The 19,137-nt window shown below is 47.8% G+C and overlaps 1 protein-coding gene across 1 annotated transcript; it reads right to left on the bottom strand.

Annotated features, from left to right (window-relative positions):
• Positions 1 to 2,812: 2,812 nt before the first annotated feature.
• LOC119971093 (bolA-like protein 3) lies at positions 2,813 to 17,643 on the bottom strand. Its single transcript, XM_038806245.1, has 4 exons — positions 17,566 to 17,643; positions 10,713 to 10,839; positions 9,919 to 10,007; positions 2,813 to 6,079 (listed from the first exon to the last, which is right to left on the bottom strand). The coding sequence occupies exons 1-4, from the start codon at positions 17,608 to 17,610 to the stop codon at positions 6,017 to 6,019; spliced, it is 324 nt and encodes a 107-aa protein (XP_038662173.1). The 5' UTR covers positions 17,611 to 17,643; the 3' UTR covers positions 2,813 to 6,016.
• Between the last annotated feature and the right edge of the window lie 1,494 nt (positions 17,644 to 19,137).

Here is a 19,137-nt window from a genome sequence, read left to right as displayed (position 1 = left end):
TCTCTACTGTCCTGCATTTTAACTTATTTTCCCAGCTCACCTAAGCTACCTCTGCTATTATGGCCTTGGTATAAAACACAAGTCTTAGACCCTTCAAACTGAACATAAAACTTTATTGTTTTATGATTGTTATCACCATGAGGCTATCGATGAATCCTGTCTCATTGTTCATTACTAAGTCTAGAATAGAATCATAGAATTTACAGTGCAGAAGGAGGCCATTTAGCCCATCTAGTCTGCACCGGCCCAGGGAAAGAGCAACCTACCCAAGCCCACACCTCCAACCTATCCCCATAACCCAGTAACCCCACATAACCTTTTTTGGCCACGAAGGGCAATTTAGCATGGCCAATCCACCTAACCTGCATATCTTGGGCTGTGGGAGGAAACCGGAGTACCCGGAGGAAACCCACGCAAACATGGTGAGAACGTGCAGACCCTGCAGAGAGAGTGACCCAGGCCGGGAATCAAACCTGGGACTCTGGAGCTGTGAAGCAACTGTGCTAACCACTGTGCTACCTTGCCACCCATCTATGCTACCGTGCCTGCTCCCTGGAACATATTGCTTGAAGAGATTCTCCTGCATATGCTCTACACTCATTTTCCTGGCTACCTTATCAATCTGATTCGTAGCCAATCCGATATGGACATAAATAAAACCTCTTACCAATTGCTCATTAATCAATTCCTTTCCTTGTGAAGTGACTTCAGGTGTTTTCTTTCTCTCACTCCCTTACCCCCAGGCTTGTTGAATGAGGTCTACGCTCAGGGATTCGCTACTTGTAACTCTCCTGCTGTTCTCTTGTTCCGTAACCACCTACCCCCAAGGATCATGCTACCTGACCTTGGATCCATACTTAGAAACTGACCTCTGAGAGACATACTCACCACTTTTGCCACTTTCACCTGTTCACCTGTGTCACACTGTTCCCCTTCAGGTAATGCTCTCTGCTGTTGCTAAGCGCAGAGGCACTTGGTGGCTATCTTGGGAAAAGAACTGCCCTTGATTTTCTGTCACGTACGATCAAGGAACAGAATCTGTATTTGCACCGTGCACTCAGAAAATGACCCCATTAATGCGTCGAGAGAGGACAGTGTGAACAACCTTCCAGGATTGTCCTGGAGTCTCCAGATATTTAAGCCAGAGCATCGCTAGAAGCACAGGAGATAAGTCGTTTGTTAAGGCAATTTAGTTTTCCACTAAAAGCCAAATTCTTTGAATACGTTATTAAAATAGTGGAAACCTAAACAAAAAACAGCTGCTTCAATACATGGTCAATCATTATCCAAAAGGGGCTGGTTTAGCACAAGGCTAAATCGCTGGCTTTGAAAGCAGACCAAGGCAGACCAGCAGCATGGTTCAATTCCCGTACCAGCCTCCCCAAACAGGCACCGAATGTGGCGACTAGGGGCTTTTCACAGTAACTTCATTTGAAGCCTACTTATGACAATAAGCCATTTTCATTTCAAAAGGTTAATTTTACGTCTATTTTGCTTCTGGCTGGCTAGGTAAAGTAGCACACCCTGATGTTGGCTGTCCAGTAGCAGAAGTGTGAGGGTGGGGCAGGTGGAGGTAGAGGTATTTTTAAAAATAAATTTATAGAGCACCCAATTATTATTTTTTTTCCAATTAAGGGGCAATTTAGGACAGCCAATCCATCTACTCTGCACATGGGGAGAATGTGCAAACTCCACACGGACAGTGACCCAGGGCAGGGATTCGAACCCGGGTCCTCAGTGCTGCAGTCCCAGTGCTAACCACTGCGCCAGATGCCACTTAAAAAAAATTTTTTTTTTCAAGAATACCCAATTATTTTTTCCAATTAAGGGGCAATTTAGCGCGTCCAATCCACCTAACCTGCCCATCTTTGGGTTGTGGGGGTGAAACCCACACAGACATGGGGAGAACGTGCAAACTCCACACAGGCAGTGACCCAGGGCCGGAATTCGAACCCGGGTCCTCAGCCCCAGTGTTAACCACTGCACCACATGCAGCCCCAGAGGTAGGGGTATTGATATGAAAACACATGTTGGGAGGATGGACACTATTGTCCTTGTTCCCTCGTCATCGACTCCATCCCTCTCCCTGGCAACTGTCTGTGACTGAATCAGACTGCTTGCAACCTTGATTATGGACCTCATTATGAGCTTCTGACCACATATTCAGCACCACCACCAACAGAAAACCGCCCAACTTTGTCCCTGCCCCAGCCCCAGCTCATTTGCTGCTGAAACCCTCATTCTTGCATTTGGACTTGACAATTTTAATACACTCCTGGCTGGTTTCCCATATGCTTCCCTCCCGTACCTTGAGGTCATCCAGGCCTGCGACCTTAATCACAGCAGATCCTGTCCATTCATCACCCCACGCTCGCAGACCTACACTGACTCCCGGTAAGGCAACAGTATCAAATACCTCACCTCACCCTTCCCTCATCTTGCTAGCCTCCTCCAGTCCCATCAAGAAAAACCTGCACTCATCCTATTCTGGCCTCTTGAGCATCCCCGATTTTAAATCGCTCCACCATTGATGGCCATGCCTTTAGCTGCCTGGGCTGTGAGCTCTGGAATTCCCTCCTTAAACCTCACTGCCTCTTGCTCCTTAAAATCATCCTCTTTGGCCAAGCTGCCCTAATATTGTCTTATGGGTGTCTAATTAAACTTTCTAACTCTCCTGTGAAACATTTTTCTCACACTGAAGGTGCTGTATAAACGTGAGTTGTTATTGAACGAGCACCCACAGCTAGGGAGCAGCCACCTTCACAACCCAAAGGAAAAACAAGTGCAAAACATCCATTGAGAAATCAGTGAATAGGGAATCAAGTAAATCATTCTTTAATTTGGTTTTCCATTATCCACAATTTTTTCTCTTTCTTCTTATAGACAATATATTCACACGTCATCCACAACTTGCATTTCCACACATCCATTAATACTATGACAAGAGCAGAAGTAAAGCACTTGTATTCATATAGTGTTTTGTCATGCCAATGGGTTATTCTGAAGTGAAGCTGTGCGGTTATAACAGCAGCTGGTTTACACACAGCAAGATCCCACAGGCATCAATAAGACCAGCGATCAGTTGATCTCTTATCAGCTAACAGGGGAGTCTTGGTTCCAACAGTCAGAACCGACTGTTCAATTCCTGCGATGGGATCTTTTATGTCTACGTCAATAGCCAGACAGAAAGTGAGTTTTATTCAGCAGAAGTTAAAGCAAATTCAGGAAGGTGATAAAGGAACAATGAAGGGGGTTTTATGGGTCCTTTGAGAAATACAGCTGGGGTGGTTATGGCTGGAAAACAGAAATATCGAAACAACTTAATATAACAGTCAGAAACATATTGTACCAAGTGTTGGTGGTATCTGCATGTGGGGAGGGAAAAAATACATCACTAGGTCAATAAACTCTTCACACAGTCCATGACATACATATTAACTTGTCCTTATTAGCCCCAACACTACAAATTTTATTTGAAGTGTCGAGGACTCTGGTGAACACAATTAACAACAGTGAATGTTTGAATGCCATATCAATATCATAGATTCCCTGCAGTGCAGTAAGCCATTCAGCCCATTGAGTCTACACTGACCCTTCAAATGATCACTGTACCTGTGTCCGCCCTGCCCTATCCCCGTCACCCTATCATCCAACCTGCACATCCCTGGACACTAAGGGGCAATTTTATCATGGTCAATCCACATAACCTGCACGTCTTTCGACTATGGGAGGAAACCGGAGCAGCCGGAGGAAACCCACCCAGACATGGGGAGAACATACAAACTCCGCATAGATGGACCAAACTGTATCGAGTGCGCCACAATAGAGAGCATCTCATTTCATTCGTCAGTGTTAGATTTAATCCCAGCAATGAAGAGTATATTACCCATTGCAATATCAGTCCTCTCCCACGTGCTGAGTAACAATTACAAAAACAGCTTTGTGGTAAAATATTCTGCTGTTGCGAGTCACGGACAGTCCTTGGTTCTTCAGCCAAAGCATGCCTGTCACTGTTGATTTCTTATCTTTGCTGTGTGGTGTTGGGATTATACCCATGCTGCAGACTGAGGAACAAAGATTGTTCAGCTGTTTAGCAACAGTGCCCTCTGGAGGCTGTGCACCAGAACTGCACTAAATATTCCCTTTCCGATGTGAGTAAGCTCCCTGAGGAAGACATCTAAACACAGACATGTGTTCATACTGCCTGACCTAACCATGGTTGGAAATTCCACTGAAACACCAGGATGCGAGTGAAAAATGTACACACACACACACAATGGGTAACATTCCTCCTCAAAGGTTTAAACCCGAGATTCAGTGAGGTCAGTTCCTTGCTAAAAGTTCCTCTCAGTATTAAACTTAAGGATGCCTGGCCTTTTCTTCACTAGACTATAACCAAAGATTCAGAAGACGACTGTGGGCTCAAACACGTGCACACGCAACCTTCCGAGTGCAGTACCGAGAGCCCATTAGGGGCTTTTCACAGTAACTTCATTGAAGCCTACTCGTGACAATAAGCGATTTTCATGTTCATTGCCGTGCTGGGGGACTCCATTCTGTGAGCAGAATGTTAAACCCATCTCCCATTAAGGTGTATCTCAGACGAGTCCCGCGTGAGATGGCCAAGCTGGCTTTATTTCTTCAACTGAGAAACAGATGAATGGAACATTGGGGTTAATGTTTGTAGGATTTGGCTGGTGTGGAACAATTGCTGCAGTTACCGCCTGCTTTCAAAACAAAATATGTTTTCAGATGTTTCAACACTATAGACTGTGAAGTAATCTCAACAGGAATGATTTTTAGTACACATTTTAGTCCTGGCCGTAAAGGAACATTTGCTGACACAGAGATTGGTATTTAACAGATTAATCATTAATGTTAAAACTAATTAAAACCGCTGCAGCCACTTATAAAACTGAGAAACAATTCAGAAGCTAACAGTTTTTAATTTGACCCTCTCCTCTCTCGCAGTGACTCTGACTGCTCTCTATTCCACGAGGTCAGTTCCGTGGCTGCGCGCATGGAGGCCACGATGAACAGCGCCACTGTCCAAGAGGAGAAAGGGCAGGCAGCGTGTCTGTGTTTGCACCTCAGTGCCACGGCCTAATATAACACCAATGCAACTCGCCGAAATGGGAGTCAGTTACTGCAACTGCAATCTTGGCTGGAATTCTCTTTTCCTGCCGGCAGCGCAAGCGCACCCCCGCCTGCGGGTTTCCCGGTGACGGGGAGAGTGGCCTCAATAGGAAATCCCATTGACAAACGGCGCGAGTAGCGAATCATGCTGCCAGCAAACGGCTGGAGGACTGGAGAATCCAGCCCATTATCTTTAACAAAACACCGGCAGCAGGCCCAACAGTTTGTGAAAAAGGAAAAGCTGGGGTAAGCAGAGTACAAGCACCCCCTTTAAAGAAGCACAGGGTGCAAAAAGAGCAACAAACTAAGAGGAAAGCACTGGACAATACTAAATCCTGTTAACGGGTTTAATAGCCTCGACTGTGGAATATTAAACTATTGTGATATGAATCAGCAGCTCGCCCGTGGCTTTTCCAAGATGTGCCACACCCACTGTTTCAGTTCTCGGAAGGACAAACCCACCCTGCGTTTTCCCTTTTCAAAAGCTAACTCACCTGCTGGGTATTGCCAGCACTCCCAAATCCTCTTGACTTGACTTATTTTGCAGGCAGTACAAAGAACACAACGCGTTCACCATTTGCCACAAATACTTCATTCTCTCTTTACAATACTTTCTTTTTAAAGGCTACTTTAATCGACTTGGAATCATTCAATATCAAAATCCTGAGCGGGGGGGGGGGGGTTCTTGAGGAGCATTCAAGCTCAAGGACAAAAGAGTTTGAGGTAATCCTGGGACATTTAGCAGCTTGGAAGACTTCCCTGGCCCACCACACGTCCTCCTCCTTGCCCCTGTTGTGCGTTTCTTGCGTGACTGAGTGTTTGTTCGTCCGTTATTTGCCACATTCTACCGAGAATCCTCTCCTCCATCACGAACCTCTGGCTATTTAGGAACTGTAGTAAATATCCTCAGTCCGTGCATGGCTTGGATTTCATCTTTCAGTGCCTGTATTAAATAAAAAAAGTAAACTGACGTTTACAAAGCATCTTTCACAAGATGCCCTACCGCGTTTTACAGCCAATGAAACCATTTTTGAAGTGTCGTCATTACTGTGATGCAGGAAACTTGGCAAGTTAATTTTTTCACAGTAAGGTTGGACAGACAGAATGGGATAATGACCAGATAATATATTTTTGCAACATCGCGAGATAGTGGCCAGGAGGGAGATACTTCAAAATAGCTGGAGGGCAGGTGGACTCTCGGGTTAACATCTCAGCAATTCTGACAGTGCAGATCTCTCTCAGTACCACACTGACAGTAACAGTCCAGATTGCGTGCCCCAATCTCTGGGGTGGGACTTGAACTAACGACTTTCTGACTCATGGATGCAAGTGCAACTCACCGACCCATAGCTGATACCATAAAGGCTGTGACAGCGCATGGAACAAAACTGGACTTCATAAAAAGTGTGAAGTCCCCTTTGATCCCTTCTCCCACTTGACAGTCGTGAAAACCACTGGTGTCAGCATTAGCGAATGGAACAAGTGGGATTCCTTGAATCAGGTCCAGAATGACCGACTGAATGATGCTATCTAAAACTTGCCCGTTAAGTACATACAGCCCCAATCTCACAAGAATGCCCTGTGCATCCACCAGTGTGGCATTACTAACATAAAACCATAAGACGTGGAGCATTCAGCCCATCTGATCTGTTGTGATAATCCTCAACTCCCCTTTCTCACCTTATCCCCATAACCCTTGATTCCCTTACTGATTAAAAATCTCATCAAAACAGTCTCAGTCAAGATAAATTAACAGAGTGCATTTTAGCCACACAACAGACTATTCACCATCTTGACCCCTTGCACGCATATCCAGCATCGCCATCTGCCCAGACTCTACAGAACCCAGATTCCGTGAAGTAAAAGGACAGAAGCTAACTCACTTGGCTGTCCACTCAAGTTTTATTAAACCCACCGGTACATTACGTTGCCAAAGACGGAGAAAGAATTTTTCTTTATTCATTCAGTGGATGTGGGCGCACAGGCAGGGCCGCCAGCATTTATTGCCCATCCCTAATTGCCCTTGAACTGGGTGGCTGGCTAGGCCATTTCACAGCATAGTAGTGAATGCTGCGAGTCTGGAGTCACATCTAAGCCAGAGCAGGTAAGGATGGCAAATTTCCTTCCCTCAAATACATTAGTGAACCAGATGGGTCGTGAAGACAATCGACAATGGTTTCATGGTCATCGTTAGACTTTGTTAACTCCTAGATCTGTATTGAATTCAAATTTCACCATCTGCCGTAGAGGGATTCGAACCCCAATCCTCAAACATTGCCTTGGGTCTCTGGATTACTAGTTCAGCGATAATAAGACTACAGCACTGCCTCCCACTCTGTTGCGGGAAATATCATAGTTTAAAAATAACACATACCAGTGAATAAGACACTAATCTTTTCTGAGAATTGGGACCAAAAAAACTCCAAAATTATGGCATTTGCCACCTTCACCACCTGGACCGACTGTTGGCCTGAAGGAAGCAATGCGATTTAATTTTCAACTTTCCTTTGGAGTATTAATATTTGATCTCAAGATAGATAAACTTTTAGCGCAAATAAAGGTGCAAGGTATGGATCTAATCGCCATTATAGAAACATGGTTACAAGGTGACCAAGGTTGGGAAATAAATATTCCACGGTGCATAACATTTTGAAAAGACAGGAGGGATAGAAAAGGGGGGATAACCCTGCAAATAAAGGATGACATAAGGACATTAGTGGGAAAGGATGTCTGCTCAGAAAATCAGGAAGTATAATCAGTATGGGCGGAGATTAGGAGTAGCAGAATATGTTGGTAGGAATAATTTATAGGCCCCCTAACAGTTGTTATACTGTTAGACAGAGCACTAAACAAGAAATTATGGAGCTGTAACAAAGGCAATGTAATCGTTTTGGGGAACTTTAATCTACATGTAGTCTGGACCAATCATAATGGCATGGGTGGACCAGAAGGTGGGTTTGTAGAATTTGTAGTATGCTTTCATGACAGCTTCCTGGAACAATATGCTGTGGGACCAACTAGGGATAGCTATTCTAGATCTAGTATTGTGCAATGAGGCATGGTCAATTCATAATTTTATAGTAAAAGATCAACTGGGAAATTGTGGTCGTAATTCAATTGAATTCTACAAAAAGTTTGAAAACTTAAGAATCTTAAACCTTAAACAAAGAATCATATAATAGTGCAGAAGGAGGCCATTCGGCCCATCGGGTCTGCACCGGCCCTTGAAAAAAGCACCCCACTTAAGCCCACGCCTCCACCCTATCCCCGCAACCAAGTAACCCCACCCAACCTTCTTTTTTTGGACAAAGTCAACTACATGGGTATGAGGGAAGAGGCAGAAATGGTTGATTGGGTAAATAGACCAAAATATACGGTGATAAATAAACAGAGGAAAATATATAAACATCTAAGCAGGTCAAAACTTTCAACAAAATTACATTCTTTTGAAAAATAAAAGATCCAGTTGTGGCACACGAAGAAAGTTAAGAATATTAGGTTACAAGGGACTGGTTTAGCACACTGGGCTAAATCGCTGGCTTTTAAAGCAGACCAAGCAGGCCAGCAACACGGTTCGATTCCCGTACCAGCCTCCCCGAACAGGCCTAGGGGCTTTTCACAGTAATTTCATTGAAGCATACTTGTGACAATAAGCGATTTTCATTTCATTTTTTCATTATAATGTTGCATATAATAGTAGTAAGTCTTTACAATAAAATGCACAAGTTACTTACCAGAGAAAGAGGGTAACCAAGGGGCGATTAAGGGTGAGGAAGTTAAGGTAATTAATACCAGGAGGGAAAAAAGCAGAAAAACTCAAGGGATTCACATGGCCGACAGTCTAAGGTTCGCAAAGGAATAACTGCAGCTGTAGCTGCTGTGATTTTCCAAAATTCTGGAATTTCCCAAATTGGAAGCTAGTAAACGTATCACACTATTCAAGAAAGGAGAACCATAGACTAGAACCATATAATTCCTAAAGTGCAGGGGGCCATTTGGTCCATTAAATTGGCACTGACCCTCTGTAAGAGGACCCTACCTAGGCCCACTCCCCCGCCCTATCCCCATAACCCCACCTAACCTGAGCACCCCTGGACACTAAGGGGCAATTTAGCCTGGCCAATCCACCTAGCCTGCACATCTTTGGACTGTGGGAGGAAACCAGAGCACCCGGAGGAAACCCACGCAGACATGGGGAGAAAGTGCAAACTCCACACAGACAGTCACCCAAGGCCGGAATTGAACCGATACCCTTGGCACGGTGAGGCAGCAGTGCTAGCCACTGTGTCACCGTGGAGGGAGGACAAAACAGGGAATAAGGGGCCAGGTAGCCTGACAGAGGGGAAGTGCTGGAATTTAGTATTGAGGAAGTCTTAATAATGTACTTAGAAAAATATAGTATGATTAGAACATGTCAACGTGGCTTATTTGAGGATGTACCTTGTAAGGTACCTTGGAAGGTGCAAGGAACAGTGCTAGAGCCTCGGCTACTCACAATCTTTATGAATGACTTGGTGGAAGAGACCGGGAGTAATGTATGCAGGTTTTCTGATGATACAAAGCTGGGTGAGAATTCAAGCTGCACTGAATACTGTTCTCAGTGGAAATAAGACCAACGTAAATGTTTCTAAAAAATTGTTTATGTGCATTTGGAAGTCATCAGCACATGTTGCCTTGTCTGTGAGGAGTGCAGCTTTCACTAGATTTAGCCTAAACTGGAAACTATTCTGGTTTAAGTTACATTGGGACCTCACACTCGGAAAAATGTAAAGCTGCCAATACCTGATTAATCATCTGGTGTTGCTGAACAACTCGCTTTCCTTTAAACTCCACTGATTCCACGTGGACTTCATACATGGCCCCGCATCCGCCTGTGGGAGAGAAATCATCACACTTAGTTCCATCTCATCTTAGACATGCTGCTTTCAATTCTTTCAGCTTAGCGATGCAAAGGTTGCTCAGTGAGTTAGAGTAAGGGACAAGTAAACAAGTGCCAAACCACGATTCAGGATTCAATTCCCCTGCAGTCTGGGCTCACATTTATCCAGTCTGATCCCTCAAGTTTATTCCCCGAGTGCCTTTGTTCTGTGCTGCCACCCCCCCAAAATCGCTGGAGAATTCCTTTTCCTTACACCCACACCCCCACTTGCCCACTTGTAATTTCCAGGTGAGTTTACCAGATTGGGAGCAGATTCCCCGACAAGGATCCCGATCCCTCCACAGGGAGGATGGTCAATTTAGCATCGAAGTCCACCTACAAGGTTACAACTGCCTTCCCAGCAGAGATCTGCTCGCTGATTGCACAGAGACTGCCAATCAAAGCCTCACCTCATAATCCGCTAGATTATCCAAGGCTTTTATTAAAGGGTGTTGGCACCAGGATGATTCTGACACGAGTGAGAAACATTCCGACCATCAGCGTCAGGTGAAAAGTCCCCCTTCCCTCCTGTACTTTGTAACATTGGGCTGCGTGTTTTTTTTAAGCTCCCTTTGGATAAAAACGTCAATATCCCTTCTCCAATCCTTTGTTCGCTTCCTGAAAGTTAGTGCATTGAACACACGTTTGCTCTACTTGCCTGAAATATCCACAACTTTAACTGCAGAAGCAAGTGGAAACTTCTTTCTTAAAACATCGGCAAGACGGACCTCGCCACTGGTCTGTGATGAAAAGGCTCTTCTTATCGTGCTGGAGAGTGCGAGTCTCTAGGAGTGAAAGAATAGCCGGTTAATACAGTAGTCCCCCATTATACCGCGCCCCGCAATACGGCGGGGGTGCTTATGGACCCCAACTTTTTTCACTCTTTTTGAAACACCTTTTTAAGCCGGTGAACTTGTTTGTCATTCCGATTAGCCGCGATGATTAGCCCGATTAGCCGCGATAAATAGCCGTGATGATTTGTAATTAAAGCGTATAAATACAAAATGCCTAAGCGCAAGTCTTCCACAGTAAAGGAAAAGATAAATTTGATAGACCGTATTAGAAACGGCGAAACAAAGGCAAAATTATCCAGAGAGACTGGTGTGCCAGAGTCAACCTTCCGTGGGTGGGAGAAAGATGAGGACAGTTTGAGAACTTATGTTGAGACAGTTTCTGAGAGTGAAGGGCTTGCCAGGAAAAAGGCAAGGACCGCTAGTGACATTAACTTGTGTACAAAAATGAACTGATCCTGGAAATGATAGACTCTCCTCTCACTGTCCCAGATTACCTGAAAGCCATCACCATCAAGGATGCCTGTTATCTGGCAGGGAAGGCCTGGGGAGCTGTGACAGAGAAGACCATCGCCAACTGCTGGAACAAGGCCCTAGGAGCAGCACTCCCACAACCCCAACATGACCCAGAAGAAGAGGACTTCCTAGGCTTTACTGAAGCAGAGACCAGGGCAGCTGAGGAGAGGCTAGAGGACCACCTAACACTCCGCGATTGGGTGAACAGGTGGTCAGCAGCAGAGGACGACATGGCACCCACAGAAACATTCACAGAGGAGGAGATCATCGACCAGGTCGTCCAAGAGGAGGCAGAAGAAGAGGCAGAAGAAGAAGAACCCCAGCCCACAGTTGCAGCAAAGAGCCACTCGGATGCCATCACCCACCTGAAGTGGCTCATAGAATACACAGAGCAACAGGACTTCGACCCCATATACATACTACATCTGAAGAACCTCCAGAGGCAAGCACAAGTCAAGATGAGGAAGGGGATGTGCCAGAAGAAACTCACAGACTTTTTCATGTGATTTAAATGATTTAAAATATGCTTGTAAGTGCTATTTTATGTATTATTGTATATATTTTTGAGTGGTATTTTTTAATGAATTTAAAACTTGAAAGAACTTTGATGTTTTTTATTTAAAACACCCTTCCATTCTTACATTGTAAGGCTATTATATCCACAATACCTGAAACTACCCTGATAGGTTAATTTGTAATTATTCTTTCCCGCAGCAGAACATTATCTGGCCATGTGTTGCTCTTTCAAAATTTTCGTAGGCTATCCGCGGCTCGGATGCAACGCGGGTGGCTGTCTTGGACCCCAACACCCGCAGTATAACGGGGGACTACTGTAGCCAGCTCTGTTCAGCAATTCCGTCCACAGAACATTCACCGAACAAGGCACAGCGATGCAAGGAATATCTAGAAACATGAGCAACTGGAGTCGGTCATTCCGTAAATTGAGCCCACCTGCCATTTAATTAATGCACAAATAATCTGCATCCCCGTTTTAGGGTTGTATTCCTTAACCGCACCACACCGAACAGGAATCTATGAAATCTCAGTTTTGAAACTTTCAGTGAATGGTAGCCTTGACAACATCCTGGGAGAGAGAGAATTGCAGATTTCCACTTTCTCTTGTGTGAAGAAATGCTTCCTCACATTACTCCTGAACAATTTAGCTCTACTTTGAAAATAATTCCTTCCTGCTGTTCATTTTCTCAAGAGGACTCTGTATCCACCCTATTGACTCCTTTAATGATCTTAAACACCTCAAATGGGGATGGGCAATGTTACAGAAATAGGGAGGGGAGGGTTTGAACGGGGGAGTTAAAATTTTAAAACGTAGACGTCGCCAGTGTGGGAACCAAATGGGGGTCAACACACAAAAGAGATATGGACGAACAGGACTTTAGTGAGTGAGGTCAGGGGCAGCAAAGATTTGGTGAGTTTTACGTTTATGCAGGGTGGGAGACTGGAAACCACCCATTAGAGCACTGGTCCAATCAGAGGGTAAAATAATCTGGGTGAGAGTTTGAGCAGATGAACAGAAACAGGGGAGTGACATAATTTAGAGAGGGTTTACATTGTTGTATTCAAATCAAAAAATTCAGATTTTATAAATGAAGAGACAAAATCCCCAGTACATTTACATGCCAGTGTCCATTCCTGACTATCTATAAATATAGGACTATCTATAAATATAGGATGAAACAGTGTTTGTTTGTGAAGTAAATGGTGCAGCTGGAGAATGGTAAGAAGTCTTACAACACCAGGTTAAAGTCCAACAGGTTTGTTTCAAATCACTAGCTTTCGGAGCACTGCTCCTTCCTCAGGTGAATGAAGAGGTGGATTCTAGAAACACATATATAGATAAAGTCAATGATGCAAGACGATACTTTGAATGCGAGTCTTTGCAGGTTATTAAGTCTTTACAAGTCCAAGCGGAGCATCTGGAGGGAGGGATAATCACAGATTAGAGGTGAGAATTGTCTCAAGCCAGGACATTTGGTAGGATTTCACAAGCCCAGGCCAGATGGTGGGGGGTGAATGTAATGCAACATGAATCCATGGTCAAGGTTGAGGCCATACTCATGTGTTTGGAACTTGGCTATCAAGTTTCTGCTCGGCGATTCTGCGTTGTCACGCGTCCTGAAAGCCACCTTGGAGAACGCTTCCCCAAAGATCAGAGGCTGAATGCCCTTGACTGCTGAAGTGTTCCTCGACCGGAAGGGAACATTCCTGCCTGGTAATTGTCGCGCGATGTCCATTCATCCGTTGTCGCAGCGTCTGCATGGTCTCGCCAATGTACCATGCCTCGGGACATCCTTTCCTGCAGCGTATGAGGTAGACAACGTTGGGAGAGTCGCATGAGTATGTACCGCGTACCTGGTGTTCTCACGTGCAATGGTGGTACCTATGTCGATGATCTGGCCAGTCTTGCCGAGACTGCCATGGCAGGGTTGTGTGGTGTCGTGGTCACGGTTCTCCTGAAGGCTGGGTAGTTTGCTGCAAACAATGGTCTATTTGAGGTTGTGCGGTTGTTTGAAGGCAAGTCGTGGGGGTGTGGGGATGGCCTTGGCAAGATGTTCATCTTCATCGATGACGTGTTGAAGGCTGCGAACAAGATGTCGTAGTTTCTTCATTCCGGGAACGTACTGGACGACGAAGGGTACTCTGTCGGTTGGGTCCCGTGTTTGTCTTCTGAGGAGGTTGGTGTGGTTTTTTTGCTGTGGCGCGTTGGAACTGTCGATCGATGAGTGGAGCACCATATTCCGTTCGTACGAGGGCATCTTTCAGCGTCTGTAGATGTCTGTTACATTCCTCCTCGTCCGAGCAGATTCTTTGTATACGGAAGGCTTGTCCCTAGGGGTGGCTTCTTTAATGTGTTTAGGGTGGAAGCTGGAGAAGTGGAGCATCGTGAGGTTATCTGTGGGCTTGTGGTAAAGCGAAGTGCTGAGGTTACCGTCCTTGATGGAGATGAGTGTGTCCAATAATGCAACTGATTCTGGAGAGTAGTCGGATGGTGGGATAGAACTTATTGATGTCATTGTATAGTCGTTTCAGTGATTCTTCGCCGTGGGTCCAAAGAAAAATGTCATCGATGTACCTGGTGTATAACATCGGTTGAAGGTCGCGTGTGATGAGGAGGTCTTATTTAAACTTGTGCATGAAGATGTTGGCGTATTGAGGTGCGCATTTGGTCCCCTTGGCAGTTCCGTGTCCGGATGAAGAACTTGTTGTCGAAGGTGAAGACGTTGTGATCCAGGATGAAATGGACGAGTTGTAGAATTGGGCCTGGAGATTGGCAGTTGTCGGTGTTGAGTACTGAGGCTGTTGCAGTAATGCCGTCGTCATGGGGGATGCTGGTGTAGAGTGCCGAGACGTTCATTGTGACGAGTAATGTTCCTGGTCCATGGGTGCTGCGTTTCTGTAAGAAGTCCATCGTATTGCGACAGAAGCTGGGCGTTCCATGTACGATGGGTTTCAAGATGCCCTCGATGTAGCCAGAGAGATTCTCGTACAGTGCTGGCCTTGTGTATTTTTGGGAGGCAGTAGAGATCTCCAACGCGCGGAGTACGTGGGTGAGAGCACGTAGGGTGCTCTGAAGGTCTGGATCCAAGGTCTTGATCAGTCTGTTGAGTTGGCGGGTGTGTTTCTTGGTTGGATCTGTGGGTAACTGTCTGTAGTGTTCCTGGTTGCTGAGTTGTTGGTATACTTCTTTGCAGTAGTCCCTTCTGTTCAGTATGACGTGGCCTCTCCTTTGTTTGCTGGTTTTGACGATGTTGAGGTTGGTCTTGATAGCACGGATGGCGTAGTGTTGTGCTTGGGTGACATTCGGGGCTGTCTTGTGAATGCAATTGATGAATCTGGCATTGACGCGACTCTTGATGACTTGAGCATACATGTCGAGTCTCGGGCAGCCGCCTTCCGGAGGGGTCCAATTCGACTCTTTCATCTTCGGTTGCTGCACCGGAGATCTCTCGGTCTTCTGTCCTGACTGGAAAAGACTTAATTACCTGCAAAGACTTGCATTCAAGTATCGTTTTGCATCTTTGACTTTGTCTATATATGTGTTTCTGGAACCCACCTCTTCATTCACCTGAGGAAGGAGTAGTGCTCCGAAAGCTAGTGACTCCAAACAAACCTGTTGGACTTTAACCTGGTGTTGCAAGGCTTCTTACTATGCCCATCCCAGTCCAGCGCCGGCATCTCCACATCACATCTGGAGAATACAGATCACCAGATACAGACTGACAGCTATTGGAGTTGTCCGTGACCCCCATTCCCATTCCCTCTGTTTCCAAAGGCTTTATTTGGGAGAGTTGCAGTAGGAAAACCCTCCCTTCACTCCCAGCCACACATCCTCTCCTGCCTCCGCCGTTCCACCTTAGCCCTGTTCCTCCCAGAACTACAAATTCTGCCACCTCCTCTCCCCACCCTCATACTCCATTCCCTCCTCACTCCATCCCTCACAGCATACCCGCTCCTCACTCACTACCCATCTCCCTTGTCATACACTCCATCAGCTCACTCCCTTCCTCGCTCTTTCCCCTCCCTGAATTATCCCCCTCCTTCCTGCCCCACACCCCTCCCTCATTACCCCATATCCCTCTCCCTCCCCCATCATACCACTCCCTCCCCCTCCCTCATCCCCTTCTCCTTCATCCCCTCTCCCTCCCTCATCCCCTCCCCTCCCTCTCTCATCCCCCCTCCCCCTACCTCTCTCATTCCCCCTCTCATCCCCTCCCATCCCCCCTCCCCCTCCCATCCCCCCTCCCCCTCATCCCCCCTCCCCCTCCCTCCCTCATCCCCCCTCCCCCTCCCTCCCTCATCCCCCTTCTTCTTCATCCCCCCTCCCTCCCTCATCCCCCTTCTTCTTCATCCCCCCTCCCTCATCCCCTTCTTCTTCATCCCCCCTCCCTCCCTCAACCCTTCTCCTTCATCACCCCTCCCTCCCTCATCCCCCTTCTCCTTCATCACCCCTCCCTCCCTCATCCCCCTTCTCCTTCATCCCCCCTCCCTCCCTCATCCCCCTTCTTCATCCCCCCTCCCTCCCTCATCCCTTCTCCTTCATCACCCCTCCCTCCCCATCCCCCTTCTCCTTCATCACCCCTCCCTCCCTCATCCCCCTTCTCCTTCATCACCCCTCCCTCCCTCATCCCCCTTCTCCTTCATCCCCTTCTCCTTCATCCCCCCCCTCCCCCATCCCCCCCCTCCCTCATCCCCCCCTCCCCTCATCCCCCCCCTCCCCCACCCCTCATCCCCCCCCCCTCCCCCACCCCTCATCCCCCCCCCTCCCCCATCCCCCATCCCTCATCCCCCCCTCCCCATCCCTCATCCCCCCCCTCCCTCATCCCCCCCCCTCCCCCATCCCCCATCCCTCATCCCCCCCTCCCCATCCCTCATCCCCCCCCTCCCTCATCCCCCCCCTCCCTCATCCCCCCCCTCCCTCATCCCCCCCTCCCTCATCCCCCCCCTCCCTCATCCACTCCCTCCCTCATCCCCTTCTCCTTCATCCCCTCCCTCCCTCATCCCCTTCTCCTTCATCCCCCCCCTCCCTCCCTCCCTCATCCCCTTCTCCTTCATCCCCCCCCCCTCCCTCATCCCCTTCTCCTTCATCCCCTCCCTCCCTCATCCCCTTCTCCTTCATCCCCCCCCTCCCTCCCTCCCTCATCCCCTTCTCCTTCATCCCCTCCCTCCCTCATCCCCTTCTCCTTCATCCCCCCCCCCCCCCCCCTCCCTCATCCCCTTCTCCTTCATCCCCCCCCCCTCCCTCATCCCCTTCTCCTTCATCCCCCCCCCCTCCCTCCCTCCCTCATCCCCTTCTCCTTCATCCCCCCCCCCTCCCTCATCCCCCCTCCCTCATCCCCCCTCCTCCTTCATCCCCCCCTTTCGCACCCCCTCTCATTCCCATCCCTCCTCCCTCCCCGTACCCCCCCCCCCCCCCGGAGGTCTCTCTGGGGTCCCCCCGGGGTGAGGGTCTCTCTGGGGGGGGGGGGTCACGAGGTGAGGGTCTCTAGGGGGGGGGGTCACGGGGTGAGGGTCCCTCTGGGGGGGGGGGCGGCACGGGGACAGGGTCTCTCGGGGGGGGGGGGTCACGGGGTGAAGGTCTCTCTGGGGGTGGGGGGGCGGCACGGGGTGAGGGTTTCTCCGGGGGGTCGAGGGGTGAGGGTCTCTCTGGGGGGGGGGGGGGGGGGGGGCTATCTGGGGGTCACTCACCGCCGCGCTGCCGCCCAGCGCCCTGAACCAGGAGGCGGAATCCATGGTGGCGCGGCATTCTGACGTCAACGCTGGCGGCGCGGCAATTTGACGTCACTGAAACCGGAGCTGCTCTCCAGCGCCGCCGCGCGGCTAGAGGGGGAAGTACAGCCTGTCACCAGAATCCCCCAAGCAGCAACAATTCCCCATCTTCCCCTGGACCTTTTATCAAATAAACAGGGACGGTTCAACATGTCTTCAGCTTCCTCCCTTTCCCCCTTGTGTGTGGGTATATCTGTATCTCATGGAGTGCAGCAGGGCAAGGTCAAGGTCACTCAGCACCACCTCGAGAGCAATTAGGCATGGACAACAAATGCTGGTTTATAGCTGGTGATGCCCCAATGTTGCGAAAGAATAACATAAATACACTGCACGGTTAAAAACAGCAACCCAATATCACTGGAGTGACCAGCAGTAAGATCAGTGCGTGTAGTGATTACAATAATCAGACTGACTATATTGTTACGACCTCGTGGGCTCGTGCACGGTCCATTCCAGCCTCACGTGTCCCGGAGTCCCAACCCAATTAAAATTCACAAATGATTTTAGAAAAACACCCAGAGTCTTTGGCCCTTGGCCCGCCCAATAACTACAGTCACCCGGTTTGTAAATGTAAAAAAGTTATAATTCAATATGCAGAAAATGTAATTAGATGGCTTGGGAAATTGCAAATGCACTTGTGATAATTTACCAAAATTCATTAGACTCTGGGGTGGTCCTGGCAGATTGGAAATTAGCAAACGTGACACCCCTGTTTAGAAAAGGAGGTAGGCCAGAAAGTGGGTAATTATAGTGGATAATTATATTTGGGGCAGCACGGTAGCATGGTGGTTAGCATAAATGCTCACAGCTCCAGGGTCCCAGGTTCGATTCCCGGCTGGGTCACTGTCTGTGTGGAGTCTGCACGTCCTCCCCCTGTGTGCGTGGGTTTCCTCTGGGTGCTCCGGTTTCCTCCCACAGTCCAAAGATGTGCGGGTTAGGTGGATTGGCCATGCTAAATTGCCCGTAGTGTCCTAATAAATGTAAGGTTAAGGGGGGGGGGGGGGTTGTTGGGTTATGGGTATAGGGTGGATATGTGGGTTTGAGTAGGGTGATCATGGCTCGACACAACATTGAGGGCCGAAGGGCCTGTTCTGTGCTGTACTGTTCTATGTTCTATAGGCCAGTTAGCTTAACTTTGGTAGTAGGGAAGATGCTTGAATCTGTCATCAAGGAAAAAATAGCGAGGCATCTGGATGGAAATTGTCCCATTGGACAGACGCAGCATGGGTTCATAAAGGGCAGCTCATGCCAAATTAATTTAGTGGAATTTTTTTGAAGACATTAGCAGTGCAGTAGACAACGGGGAGCCAATGGATGTGGTATATCTGGATTTCTAGAAAGCTTTTTACGTGGCACACAAAAGGTTGCTGCATTGGATAAAGATGCATGGCATTAAAGGTAAAGTAGTAGCATGGATAGAGGATTGGTTAATTAATAGAACGCAAGAGTGGGGATTATTGGGTGTTTCTCCAGCTGGCAATCAGTAGCTCG

The sequence above is a fragment of the Scyliorhinus canicula genome, chromosome 9, assembly GCF_902713615.1.
Source record: "Scyliorhinus canicula chromosome 9, sScyCan1.1, whole genome shotgun sequence".
NCBI lineage: Eukaryota > Metazoa > Chordata > Chondrichthyes > Carcharhiniformes > Scyliorhinidae > Scyliorhinus > Scyliorhinus canicula.
Note: the sequence above shows the minus strand (reverse complement) of the source record. Positions and strands in the feature narration are given on the sequence as shown.

Bases quoted from the DNA above. Each gene is read 5' to 3' on its own strand.
- LOC119971093 (XM_038806245.1), bottom strand. From the start codon at position 17,610: ATGGATTCCGCCTCCTGGTTCAGGGCGCTGGGCGGCAGCGCGGCG. The intron at 10,840-17,565 runs GTGAGTGACCCC...TTTCACTCCTAG, and splicing joins CGCTGGGCGGCAGCGCGGCG to AGACTCGCACTCTCCAGCAC. The intron at 10,008-10,712 runs GCAAGTAGAGCA...TCTCTCCCACAG, and splicing joins TAAAGTTGTGGATATTTCAG to GCGGATGCGGGGCCATGTAT.